The sequence below is a fragment of the Triplophysa dalaica genome, chromosome 20 (assembly GCF_015846415.1).
Source record: "Triplophysa dalaica isolate WHDGS20190420 chromosome 20, ASM1584641v1, whole genome shotgun sequence".
NCBI lineage: Eukaryota > Metazoa > Chordata > Actinopteri > Cypriniformes > Nemacheilidae > Triplophysa > Triplophysa dalaica.
In genome coordinates, this window is record NC_079561.1 from 887,698 (window position 1) to 901,952 (window position 14,255).

The 14,255-nt window shown below is 38.0% G+C and overlaps 1 protein-coding gene across 1 annotated transcript in view; it reads left to right on the forward strand.

Annotated features, from left to right (window-relative positions):
* Nucleotides 1-1,558: 1,558 nt before the first annotated feature.
* Nucleotides 1,559-14,255, forward strand: part of cpne9 (copine family member IX) — a 37,866-nt gene continuing 25,169 nt past the window's right edge. Inside the window, exons 1-7 of the mRNA XM_056733681.1 lie at nt 1,559-1,834; nt 6,864-6,904; nt 9,443-9,489; nt 12,075-12,178; nt 12,823-12,862; nt 13,221-13,223; nt 13,672-13,748. Coding sequence (XP_056589659.1) covers nt 1,758-1,834; nt 6,864-6,904; nt 9,443-9,489; nt 12,075-12,178; nt 12,823-12,862; nt 13,221-13,223; nt 13,672-13,748 — 389 coding nt within the window. The 5' untranslated portion in view covers nt 1,559-1,757. The remainder of the gene's footprint in view (nt 1,835-6,863; nt 6,905-9,442; nt 9,490-12,074; nt 12,179-12,822; nt 12,863-13,220; nt 13,224-13,671; nt 13,749-14,255) is intronic.

Consider the following 14,255-nt stretch of genomic DNA (forward strand, 5'->3'; position numbering starts at 1 on the left):
GCATCTCAAGGACAGCAGGACACGGGCAGTCTTTTGTATGCAGGTGTAATGAGGCTCTTCCACACCCTGTTTCTCTATCCGTCTCCTGCTTTGAGTTTGTGACTGGAAAGCTAAGCAGAGATTCACCTTATAGGACAATTACATTTCCCTGTAGATGGGTTCAGGTAAAGAGCTTCATCTTATCTGAGGATGCGCCTGAGTAACCACACCGGGGACGTGCGAAAACTCTCGTCTTCTGTCGTCTCTCTCTTGCTCGCTTTCCTGGCCACGACTTTCAATGTGCTATTTCCTAAAAGCTAGTGTGACCCAACATGCTGCCAATCACAAGCGGTTAGGGAGAGTGTCGAGAAGATATAACAGTTTGTTTTCCCGCAGGGTATCAGACTTTTATTAAAAATAAGTTAAAATTCTGGTCACTTGAAAGATGGCTGTAGACTGTAAAGTCTACACTGGCAAAAATCACTTTCTTACTTGAGTCTTTCTTTCTTGTATTCCAATTAAGATGTCAAATAAATCTTGAAGCATTTTCTTGATGAGCAAACTGACTTAAGAAAACAAGTCTTGTTTTTAGTCAAAAAATATAAACAAGCCAATAAACAAGCCAAAACATGGGGTCAAAAGTGATCTTGATTTAAGGTTTACCTTTTTCTTAGTCAATCAATTCAAGATTATCTTTCTTACCCCATTGGCAGACTTTTTTTTAGCTTGTTTTAAGCACAAATTCAATGAAATTTCTTTTTTTTTTGACTAAAATCAAGACTATTTTCTTAGATCAGTTTGCTCATCAAGAAAACGCATCTTGATACAAGAATTTGTTGAAGTTTTTACTGGAAAACAAGAAAAAAAGACAAAGTAAGAAAGTCATTTTTTGCAGTGTTATAGACCAGATGATGTTGCTAAAACACCTTTCATGGTTTTTGCATGCTTTCTGATCAAGTTTTGAACATATTAGCATGGCACTCTTTGAAGTGTCTTCTTGAAATCAAACCCATGACCTTTGCGTTGCGATCGTGATGCTGTCGCCTAATGTGATCACTGGATATAGTTTGACTGTATCGTTGCAAATCGATGCAGTTTTGGAGTCACCTCGATGTGAAGAAATGTCAACCTGTTACTTATATAACTTCATATTTTTTTGAGGGCTTCTTACAAAACCATAGTGGTTGGGATCGTAAGATGTTGCTTTAATGTGAACAGTTGCGGTGCTCGTTTTAACATTTATATCCCCAAAATGCGGTTTAGGTACAAACCATCAGTTTACATCCTAATGCCCGATTTGTTTGTGTATATTTAAGGATGCTGTAAAAACGCTCTCTGTTTTGTATAGTGCGACACATCGACGCGTAACATCGTTTTAAAAACTGGATCTCTGAAAATCGTTTCCCACATCACACGATTAAACGTCCCAAAGGCTTCACATCCACATCAGACACCACATGTCATACATAATGGATGGATTCTGTAATATTAAAAATTGATGTTTTCAATTTAAGTTTTCAAAGCGGAGTCTGAGCGAAGGGCGGGAGTCAGTCAGTCAGTCAGTCGCTGTACCTGCCGATCAGACGCGCGCATCCCTCGCAGCCGCGCGCGCTCTTTCCTCCAGGTGCGCGAGGGGGTCAGACTCAACGGACCTGAGGATGCTCGCGCGCTGCAAATGATAAGAAAATAAACACAGTTTGGTTATAATATATCACAAACCAGCGAGAAGCAGAATTTGAAGTGATCTTAAGACTTGTTTCAACTCCCGAGGAGCTGCAATGGCATCGATCGGGGAGTTTGATCCGTTGAACAGTATCGTACCTGCAACCAAAATAGAGATCACGGTATCATGCCGGTAAGAGCGGTTTTATAAGATTTGTGTTTGACGGATTTACAGCTGAAATTTCTCAAATGGATGTTCACGTTATAATTTTTGTCAGTGGAAAAATAGTTGAATAATGTACGTAACTTGATTTACGTTCCGTTGCGTTGCGCTTAAATCGAAACGAGCCAAAAATATGAACTATTAATAATTTAAATTGTTTGAACAGTCAGTTCTCCTGTGGTATCACTTCTGCTCGGAGATCAATATAAATACATTGGTTAATGAATATGGCTTTCATTCATTGCCGTTTTATAAATACCACGGTATTTCTGCGGTAGAATCCTGTAGCTTCTTTCAGAATGTAATTATCTGTGTAAGACTGTGTTCAATTTTAGTCAGATCCCTATCTAGGGTGCATTTTTTGGCGTCGTAGGTGTGCGCGAAGTACTTCTGCTTGAGGGATACGGTTATATAAATGCTTTTTTAATGCACATAACGTTACACATAATTATTGTATTGGTCTTTGAAGGTTGGATTTTTTTATGTTTAATTTAGTATTTTTTTTAATTTATGTTGAATTGTATTTTTGATTATTTCAAATAGTAGTTTCCTATTCTTTACTGGGCAAAACACCTGGGTGCATTCAGCTCCAACCCGCATGATATTAAAGGAATAGTTCACTTTTAAAATACATTTTCATGATCATTTACTCACACTCATGTCATCAAAGATGTTTGTGTATTTGTTTCTCTAGTCAAAAAGAAATGAAGGTTTTTAATGAAAACATTGCAGGATTTTTCTCCACATAGTGACTTCAATGGACTCCAAACAGTTGAAGGTCAAAATGATACTTTCAGTGCAGCTTCAAAGGACTTTAACCATACCAGTCGATGAATAAAGGTCTTATCTAGAGAAATCATCAGTCATTTAAAAAATAAAATAAAAATCTATTTGCTCTATAAACACAAATGCTCGCCTTGTTCTGTTCTGCAATGCGCATTCATGACTTCACAAAATACATAATTATGTTGAAAAGGTCACGCTTGACGTAGGCGGAAGTACCGAGTCTGTGTTTACATATTACATATTACGTGAAGTCATGAACGCGCATCGCAGAACAGAGCAAGGCGAGCATTTGTGTTTATAAAGCAAATACATTTTTATTTTAAATGACCGATGGTTTCTCTAGATAAGACATTTATTCATGGTCTGGTTTGGTTTAAAGTCCTTTGAAGCTGCACTAAAACTGTCATTTTGCCCTTCAACTGTTTGGAGTCCATTGAAGTCACTATGTGGAGAAAAATACTGCAATGTTTTTATCAAAAACCTTCATTTCTTTTCGACTAAAGAAACAAATACATAAACATCTTCTTAAATGACATGAGGGTGAGTAAATTATCATGAACATTTATTTTAAAAGTGAACTATTCCTTTAATATTCTTTATCCCTAACACACCTTTACGTTTTTATAATTTGCTTGTTTGTTTTAAGAGTCCGTATTTAGAAAGGGCAACCTTTTTTAATGCCTGGCTTACCTCTTCACTTACTGCGTCTCTCCGGACTGCCCTCTCCTTGTTGGACGGACACCACTGGCAACAAACAACAGCACAGACTCTTTCCTGAATAATGAATGTGTCGACTGCTGAAGCTGTCTGTGTGTTTGCATAAAGCCTTCACTTCAGACACGGCCTGCCCAGATAGCCGAGGGAGGTCTCTTTATACACGAGACACATCTGCGGCCGTCAGGCTTTGCCCGCTGAGCCTTCAGCTGTAATTTGGCTGAGGTGGAAGAGGGGATAAGAAAATGGAGCAAAGTAGTACCTCACGGTACATATTTCATGTGTGCCCGCTGGGAGACTAACGCAACACATGTGAATTTATTAGAAATGAAATACGGCAACAGAATGTTCACAGGTATTCATTTATGGGTGTCCGATGGGTTGGTGCTTTGCTTGTTGTGGAGTTCCCTGTTGCATCTCTGGTGTTTTTTGTGTAAAGGGTGCAAATAGAGTTTGTAGAACTTAATCTATTATAGTTTACAGAACAAAATGACATCGAACAAACAATATGTTTATCCATATTTTGCTTGCTAAGTCGGGGGAACTGACCAAAAATGACAGACTTGATGAAAGTCAAAAACTTTATTCAAATCAGATTACACATTGATAGCAACAACTTAGTTTGTGTCAGTGCATTATGCTGGCAAATTGTGGAAGCTGTTCGCAAGGGAAGCCAATTCATCAAGGTTGTTTGTCACTGTCAACACAGACTGCACCAGATGTCGTCGTGTCACTTGATAAGAGAGGGTCTCGTGAGAAATCAGAACGGGAGAACATGTTAAAGACCCGCAGGAGTCTGCTGTGTTTATCAGGGAGGAACTTGTAAATTCATATCTTTCAGATAGCGGCCATATTTAAGAAGCAGAGGAAAACATTTCCCCCGCATATTTATTAAACATACGACTCAATCTTGGCAGCGCGAGAGGAGAGACACTGCACCGTAACGCCGGTCTGATTTCCTCTGAGTACAGAATTCACACTCGCATAAAAGAAAAAGAGCAGGCTATGATGGTCTCCTGTGTTCTGCAAGTTTGAATTGTGCATGCGGCGGTCTTTGGAAGCAGATTCGGAGATTGTCACGTGTCTTGGTGATTTTCTTAAGTGTAGTAATGAAATTGGGCTAATGTCATGGGTGTAGATGCATTGGCTTACCCAAAATAACATTTTATTTTACAAAATAATGTCTTCCATATAAAATATTCCTGTGTCATTCTGAGCAAGGTCGTCCCCTTTAGTCAAGGGATCCCCCTCGTATACGGTGCACATACTCCCCGTTGACGTGCCAGAGCTTCAGGACCGTTTATTCGGGTCGGGAACGTCACAGTTGGCGTCACACCAGATGTCAGGCAATACCTCCTGTTGCTCAGAGCCGCATCCTGCAGACTGGAGATGGAATCGATTCTCTGCTCAGCCGGATGGATTAATGTGCTCTCCGCTGTACTTTTCTAGCCTTTCTATTTATTCCACTGATACGATTCTCCCGTGAGAGAATATCTTTGGGTTCCTGTTGCTGGTCGTCCATCACTGCCCATCCTGAAGCTGTCTGGTTTATTTAAATGCAGCATCAGAGACTAATAACACACTGATGGATGGCCAAACCAAAGTTGAATGGTTTTTGCTGTCGGAGCGATGGAGTTATGAATAATTGCTTTCAGTCAACAGCCACTGGGTTTCAAACCAGGTGGTTGGAGGGGAGGGTTAAAAATAAGAGCGTGTTAAGAGGTCATATGAAAAGTTATTTTGGAGGTAGAGCAGGTTATTACATTTTGGTAAATATATTTACAAAGCATTGTTTTAAAAGATGGTTTGACCATATACAATTTTTACTGAGTCAAATTTTATGGTCAGGAGCACATGCATGTACCTGTCTGCTCTCCCTTTATTTCGCCCAAGTCTTTATTATGTTTATGATGTGCATTAAGGGGCAGTCTCCCAGACAAGGATTAGTTTACACCCGGACATGGCCATAGTTAAATTGGGATAGTTAAGTAGTTTAAAAAACTAATTTACCAAAACCACATTTCTATGTGCATCTTGAGACAAAACATTGGCAGTGGTATATTTTAAGACATGTCAGTGAGTTGATTTCGTTCAAGGCATCTCTAACATTTATACAGGCCCTTTTCACAATGACGTATCTTAACTTTCCGCCTTTTCGCAAAGCAGTGTTTTATAACATCCATCTTGCAACAAACAAGAAGAAGAAGTTGAACTTCCGTTTTGCGATAGATCATCCTGCACTGCGATTCGCGCGAATGAGGCGGTGCAAATGACGCGTTAACCAATCAGGAGCTTGCTCTAGTTGTGATGTGATGACGACGTAGCGAGCGGAGGCAGAAATCCGAAACAATAATGGAGGAAAAAATCATTGTCGCTGTATGTGGATACCCTGAGCTGTACGATACTACGAAAGAGTCTAACGAGTCCACGCCGTATTTCAGCCTTCCATAGCACATAAAGCGCAGATACCCTCTCAACAAAAGCCATGTCAGCCATTTCGCAACGAGACTGGAGCCGCCTGGCAGAAGACCATCTCATGACACCAATTTGCGTCAGTTGTAAAGTAAATTTCACACACGAATGAAGTTAGTAAACTAAAAATGTTCAAGTGTCCAACTACCTGTGTGTGTTGAGATGTCCTGCTAAATACCCATCCATGTTCCAGGAGGCAGGGTCAATGTCACTTCTGGGGTCATGATGTCACTTACACAGGAAAAAGTTTGTTGTGGTCCCTTTCTTTGTAGTCTTTAAAAAGTAATTTCTGTTAAAGAACATTTTTTTGTGAACTTGGCAGGTCTTGTTGTTATGCTAAAACCGCTATACTGCTCATTAACTAAATTTAAAGAAGTGACATTTCACCAGACCTCCCCAAACCATTGTTGTCAGTAGGTCTTCACAATAAGTTATCCAAATATTGCAAATGTGCACACAATTTTTTTTTCCACATGATTTTCAGACCCCAGGAGGTTATGTACTGTTTAGTTCTAGTTTACAGTTGATGCTGAGAACAGAGTAATATGCGAACGAATGCATGTGCATGCTCTGACGTGTGGAAGATTACATCATTTTCAGTCTTTAACATTTTTAAAATGGATCAGATATTGTACATCACACTTTTCTTCAGTGGGAATTAAAACATTTAATGCAAACGTAAAATAAAGTCTAGTTAAGGGATGTTTTTGCCAATGAACAGAAGGAATCAGATGATTAGTTATGAAAGGGTTGGCAATGATTTATCAGTCCTCATAAGACAGAAAACTGGGTCAGTTTTGATTTCCTGTTGGCTTTAAATGTTCATGACCTTCATTATTGATGTTTGGCTGAGAAAAGCTGAACTTGCTCATCAACGAGTCTGTTTGTTTAGATTAAAGCTACTTCTGTTTTTCCTCACATGGACAGCCGCTTCATTTCAGGTTTTGGAGACTGGTTTATTATTACGGCATTCATTTTGTGCCATCTGTGATTTTCAGCACTATCATTTTTTTCTTTCTTTCTCCAGGAGTTTGCTGGATGCTGACACATTTTCAAGGTCTGCACCGGGTGAGTCCTGATCTGTTGTCATAACCTCTTCATGTTGTGTGGCTTGACAAGTCCACAGTGGACAGTGGCTGTGTTTGTGTCAAAAGATCCTACATTCTCTCAAGTTTACAGAAAACGGAATACTGTCAGTTTCCCACAATGCAATGCGCTTGACCATACAACGTGATGAGCCCAGCACTCTACCATACTACAATTTGAGATGTTTTTAATCGTAAAGTGCATCGATTTAAATACTTAAAGATGTGTAGTGAGGGGAATGCGAGTATTTCCTTCTAAACAGCCATCGTTTCCATTGCACAGCGTTATAAAATTGAATGTAGTTAACTCAATTTAAGGTTTTGCATTTACATACTTAGAGCTGTGTGATTCTCTTGATTGAATAATGGGCATATCATCATTCTCAGAGAGATTTATTTACTATTCTTAAGGGTAATAAAACGGTCGTCTTGAATGGTAATATGAATGTGGCAATATTTTAACATCACATTATTCTGAAGGGTCAAAGCACACAACATTTTCTCCTCCCAACAGATGTCACACGCACAGCTATGAATGTTATTCAAATGAATAATTTTGCTGTTGCCTTGAAAACGAATTCCAAGGTTTGAGATGAGGTATTTACAGCTATTCGGTACGAGAAGGCGTTTCTAAAAGTATGGTACTCGTAGGGCGTTTATTTTTTTTCTCCTTTGTCTAGAATTATCAAAGGCCCACTTGCCTTTCAAAAGTAATCTCAGAGTTCAGAAAATAAAAAGAAAAAGAAAAGCCTCTGATTGAAACTTGTCTGTTTAAACCTGCTCGAGTCAGAGGAGCCTCAATTATAACATGTATTAATCCTGCACCCTCATGCTCACAGCAATCAAACGCTTGACTGACGTCTGAGTCGCTGTAATTTACACTGAGATTTATTCCAAATCAGTTCCTCGCTTGATCTAGCAAAGGTCATACCTGAATAGGTGTCTGTGCTCTTCCTGAAACGCTTTTGTCCTCTGATGATCGTTCCGTGTAATTTATGTGAAATCGCTAAACATTTTCTGGTCCGCTGTAGTTACTGTAGATTTCTGTAGACTTGAAAATAATGAATTTGGTCAGTCTCATCTCGTCCCATGCCAAAAGATTGTGACGCGTAATGCTTTGCTCCAAATAACATTTGCATCACTGAATAGATTTTCTCACTGGATTCTCTGAAATAATGCCTTACTCTTATAAAACCAGTGGATTACTGCTTCTCGTCGGGTGGTTCTTCAATCCTTTAATGCACAGCTAGCCGTGGATTATCCCGCTTATACCATGGTTATTCACCAAGGTAAAACTTTTATTGATGTATACATTGTCATTTTAGATCAAACAGTTGAAAAATATGCTTATTTCATTTCAAATGTAATCAAACTGATTGGAGTTACCCGTGCGTTGAAGGCTTTTAATGCACACCTTCCAGCCAATCAGAATCGTGTATTCAGACAGACCATGGTATAATACTGATTTAATTATTGCAATACTGAACTTAATCAACTTAATGTATAGATTTGACTCTGTTTTGTTGTTTAATGCAAAAGAAAATGTCAAAATAAAACACTTGAATCTTTGAATGTGTATTTTTCACAGGTGTTTTCTTAATGTGTTTTCTAAAACACTTTATTCTGAGAAAATGTTTTTGTAGCTGCACTTTCAGTTCTAGTCTGTTGTGGCTTGTGACATTTCCTGCTGTAAAGATTATTGTTTGCTCTTTCTGACGTTTTCATGTTTTGTTAGTGAGATTTTTTTTCAAATCGTGCACTTTTAACACTTCGTTTTTTCTCGTTCTTTTTGTATTTCATTATGTTTGCACTTGGCTTTTTCAAACTCAAAAGCTCAACTTTTCTTGGTTCTTGGCACAAAGCTCAAACCTATTGGATATAAACGCTTGTGGTTATTTTCCAGGCGTTTCTGAACTCATCTTCAACTCTGAAACATAACAGGGTTGCCATGAAAATGTTCTGAATGACCCTCGTGTTACCGTCTTCGCAAAGGGATTACAACTGATGGCTCTCCCGCAGATCTTTGTAAAAGCTTGAGGTCTGTGAAGAGAGAACGTATGAAAGAAAAGGTTCAATGTCCAAATTTTAGCATTCCTCAAGAGCTCTCTGGACCGTACGGTGTCTTGTCGAGAATGCTTGCAGACGCAGGCGTCTACTCGAACTACCACCCCCTGAGTTGCGGTCCATTTGTTAGTCAGAGTGTTTCCTGTTTGGAGTCCTCTTAAATGATTGAATGTAAAAATTGATGAGCTGAGATCTCACACCTGCTGCTTCACGATTAGAGTGCGCTTGGAGTTGCGATTAATGCAAGATTGGTCACGAGCCATACAGAAGTTGCTTCTCCAAGTCATTTAGATGGTAATATGGAGTCATCGATTAAGATTCTCCTATAGGTTTATTTATGGAAACTTTGCACAGGTTGCAAGACGTCATGCTTTCAGATGAGCATTTGTGTGTATTTTTGTGTGTTTACTGGGTTCATTTCCTTTCGACTATTAATTTTCCCCATTTCTCTTGACAGTGGTTGTCTTGTATGTTCAAGGAATTGGTACTAAAGAGTGGAGAGAGGTGAGTATGCTTTTGTTTTCTTTCGTTTTTCGCACTGTGATATCGATTATCATGGTCCATCTGATGCAGTTTTAGGATCAAAGGCCAAACCCTTCCAGCCCTTATATTGATGCGGCCCATTCTTGTGCTTTTATATCCACCATGAAATCTTGGAATTGTCAGTTTATTATCAGATTTCTGTATCTATCAGTCAATATTTTCTCATCCACTTTTTTGTGGATGTCCTGTTTTCATTCTTTTATGTTACGTGACGATTGTCAATTGAGCGTCAAGACGCCTCTGCACCATCCTGAAGATGAGTCGCACGACTGACTTCAGATTGAAATTGTTGTTGAAAAATAATATTATGAAGTTCTACTGCATCATTATTTGGATGTATTTTTTATATTGGAAATAAGCTAATTTACTATTGCAATTATTTATTTACTTACTCATTGTACAAAAGTGATTTACAGAAGCGAGATCCTTAAATATTTAGTCTTTAGATCCAAAAATAACTGCACGGCCATTTTAAGAGTTGAATGAAGGGAAAGATAAACAACAACATACAGTTGTTTTCTTTAGTCTTTTTAAGTCTGAAAGTAGTACCACATGAACACACTCTTTAAAAAAATTGAATATATGATTTCATTTGAATTTATTATCAAATTTATTACATTAAAACTGAATAATTCATTATTGTAATGTTGATGATGATTTTTAACAATACCAGAGGATTCAAAAATTGGTTAATTGAATTGTTATAAAAATAGCAAAATGTTTTTAATAAAGAATCCAAAAATTAATACATTAAAATGAAGTATTTAGTAATCATTTTAAGCAGTACTTTGTATTTAGAACTGTCTTCTCACTCTATTCATGTTTGACAATATTGATAGCTCTGTATTGTCATAAAGCAGCTTTACTTTATATCTATTTCTGACACCCCGGGTGTGAAATGAGCAGGTTATGTCAACCACTCAAATGCTCTTTCTTCTTTCAAGGACTTATGTAATAATTTCTGTCCTCTTCTATCTCTACTGCCTGTGCAGAATGCTTGCTTGAAGTCTTTGGCAAAAAAGGAAGGCATTTTTTTTTTCAAGTGTTGCAAATGTATTGACTATTCTATAAGTAAACCATTTGAAATACAGTGAACAGAAGTTAATACATGCTGTGTTAAGTTAAAGGGATTGTTCACCATACAAGCAAAACTTTCCCCCAGTACCCCAGCTCTCTATTCTGTGGAACACAAGTGGTTTTGTGCGCCGTAAATATGTATTTGTTGTTTCAACTAGTAACTTTCAGCAAGTTACCAGTTTGCCTTAAAACTAAGCGTTAATTCAATGAAATAAAAAAAAATGTATTACATGAATTTGATGCAAAATTATTAACTAATATTTTTAAGTTGAATTTACAAAACAATTTGAGGCAGCTGGGTAACTTATTTTTTTGAAGTCAAATCAACAAAAACAGTGTGTCTATAATGGAAGTCAATGAGCCAACATTCTTCAAAATATCTTCTTTTGTTTTTTCACTAGAATGAAAGTCATACAGCTTTCAAATGACATGAGGGTGAATGAATGATGAAAGAATAATTTTTTTGGGTGAGCCATCCTTTAAATTATACTTATAAAACCTTTTGAACATTGTTTACAGCGAGTGTTGCCTTTGGAAACTTGAAGAATGAAGCGCTCTAGACTTCTCGAGAGATACATCCCTTTCCAGATGGCATCATAAAATATTCACAGAATTTTTATATAGCTAGCGTGTATCTGAACCAGGCATTTTTCATGCGTATCAACTCACAAGTGCCCACTTACATTGCAAGTATACATCCTAACCCGTGCATAGCAACCGCGTCCTAAACAACCCTAAACAATTATGTACTGTAGCAATGACAGACCGACTTCAGGAAGTCCTCCAGAAGCAGATAATGGAAAGCATGGATACTAAATTGATAGGTGGGATTATGTGTCTAGGGCGTTGAGAACATGATCTTGGGCTCTGAATCTGAGTTAGGAATCAATAGTTCATTACTCTGGTCCGTCAGTGAGCTCCGCCGAAGCTCCTGCCCGATGGGAATTACTGTCTGATTGCTTCAGGGATGTGTTCGTTGGCAGGAAGCTGTATGAGTTCAGAATCACACTGTGAGATTCTATTCCTGCCCCACATTCACGCAGCGCTCGGGCTGTTTCTGAGCCTGCATAAAGGAGGGAAGTTTCAGGGGTAATTTTGATTGCGATCATGAAAAAGCGATCATAGGAATTGTTATTATTCTTGGCACACCAGTGTTTCATTCTGTCTAATTCAGCTGTGCACATTTTCAACACGGTTGAACAATTCACATCAGCCTTATTTGGCTCTCTGTTCATCTCTGTGTGACGTTTTGTTGTAGATTTCTGAAAGAGATGGTGGGTTTTTTAAGGGCAAACATTTTTAAATGAGTGGATGGTGTCATTTTTTTTACAGTATGTATGCTTGAACTCGTCTAGAAGGGTGTATCCATATAACGTTTAGTAGTATTGCTATGGAAAATAAATAAAAATAATGCAGAAGTCATTTTATTGCTTTTTTCTGTTTAGATGATTTGTTCTTTCTTGTTTTAGTTTGGTAGAACAGAAGTGATTGACAACACTCTAAACCCAGACTTTGTGAGGAAATTTGTCTTGGATTACTTCTTTGAAGAAAAGCAGAACCTTCGATTTGACGCGTAAGTTGATGATGATGCTAAAGGCCTTTTGTTTCAGGAAAAAAAGCACAAGAAGAAGTATTATGATCTTCTAGTGTCTTAAAGCTGTGTAAACCCAACCTAATCTTAACAGTTTTACGAGGTGGCGAATTTGTTTTCATTCGTATGATACACTAGTTTGTGGTAATTTTGTTTGGGTTAGGGTTTTGTTTGCAAACCAAGCCGGATCTCACAGGATTTGTTATTATTTTACAAGGTGGCTAATCCGTATGAATTAATATTTGAATATAACAAAAACGCATGATTATTTGAAAAAAAGCATTAGGGTCCACCCAAATGTAATGTCACTGCAGGGAAAGTTACCGTGAAATTTCATCAGCAATTTTGCCTGATCCTACAAGAATTCCCAACAATTTTACAAGGTGGCTAATTCGTATGAATTTGTATCACAGACCTCAATGTGAATTGTACGAAAACGCCATACTGAAGCCCCTCCCCTAAACCTAACCGTGATGAAATTATATCACAGAAAAATATATGAATAACATTGTAGAAATCCATACAAATTAGCCATCAAGTAAATTAGTTAAGAATTGCTGTGAGCCTGTGTTGGGAAATCACAGATATTACTGACATTTTAAATCACGTTTGCTTATTTCACACAGATACAATGTGGACTCCAGAAGCTCAAACATGTCAAAACATGTAAGCAAACTTTGTCCCACGGTGTTTCATGGATGATGATACAGTGTTTCTCAACCGGAGGGTCGTGATCAAAAATGTGCCGCAGGTCTGTTCAGATTAGGTTGAAAACAGTGCTTCATGCAATGGATAAACAACTTTGGAGAACCTTATAATTGTGTATAGTTGGAATTGCACAATGAGTAGGCATACCTTTATCACTGTCGTTGTCCAGCATTGTGTCTGGACCCTGAGGCAAAACCAGTTGAGAACCACTGTGCTAATGAACCATGATGCAATGTCTGGTAGCTTCAGTCTGTTGCCTGGACAAAATCACAAGTTGGGTTAATGTTTTCTTTGCTACAATTGATGAGGACAACAGAAGGTACAATTAAATTATCCTTTGCTCATTTCCAATGTCATGTTTCAAGGGAATGCAGTTTGTTTTTATTTCTCATTCTCAAAAAGTGTGTTCTTGTCATGTTATTTCCTTTGTGGAGAGTTCAAAGCCCCAACCTCTCTGTGTCCTTTACGGAAGTATGTCGTAGTTGTCAAAGTCAGTACCTTTGTCTTGTTTCGTTGTTTTATTTCTTTATTTTTTGGGCTTGCTTTTTGTATGCATTGCCGTGTCATTGATTCACCCTTCCATTGCTTAGAGTTTCATCAGCCAGACCTCACCTGTCTTTATACTCAGTGACATACTGTATCCAAGGTGAGTCCTCACACCGTCTTTCTGAGATTGTCCTGACAAGGCTGTCACTGCTGATTTGTGTTTTTGAAACGGGAAAACCACAGCACTGTGTGATCTACCTTCATCATTTTCTCTCTCGCAGTCATTTCTCGGCCAGACTTTCTGCACTCTAGGAGAGATTATTGGGTCCACCGGGTCGAGGCTGGAGCGGGTGCTGTCGTAAGTTTTAAGATTATTTTCACCCCTGTTACAAATCCCAGTCCCAGAAATGAAATTCAATCATTTACTCACCCGTCACGTCATTACAAACTCTATGACTTACTTTATGCCGTAGAATGCAAAAGGTGAATTTTTTTAAGGGAACCCAGTGTTTAGAGAGATGTATGGCTTAATACGTTGTAAGAGTTTAACACTACTAGCATTTGTCGTTAATAACACATACATTTACATTCTTTAAAAAAACCTGATTGTAATACTCATTTTAACCTAAGTAGGCCGTCATGACTTTTATGATGACGTAAAACGGTGCTCGCACAGGCAGTCAAACTGAACACAGACACAGTAATCAGTTCTTCAGTAAATATTAATCTATATTATAATAAGGCTAAAACAATAAAGAAAGAAATTAAAGACGCTATTTGGTGTATTTTCTAACATTTCTATATTGTCGGTCAGAAACAATACAAACATACATTACATTTTAATAACCAAATTCATTTGATGTCA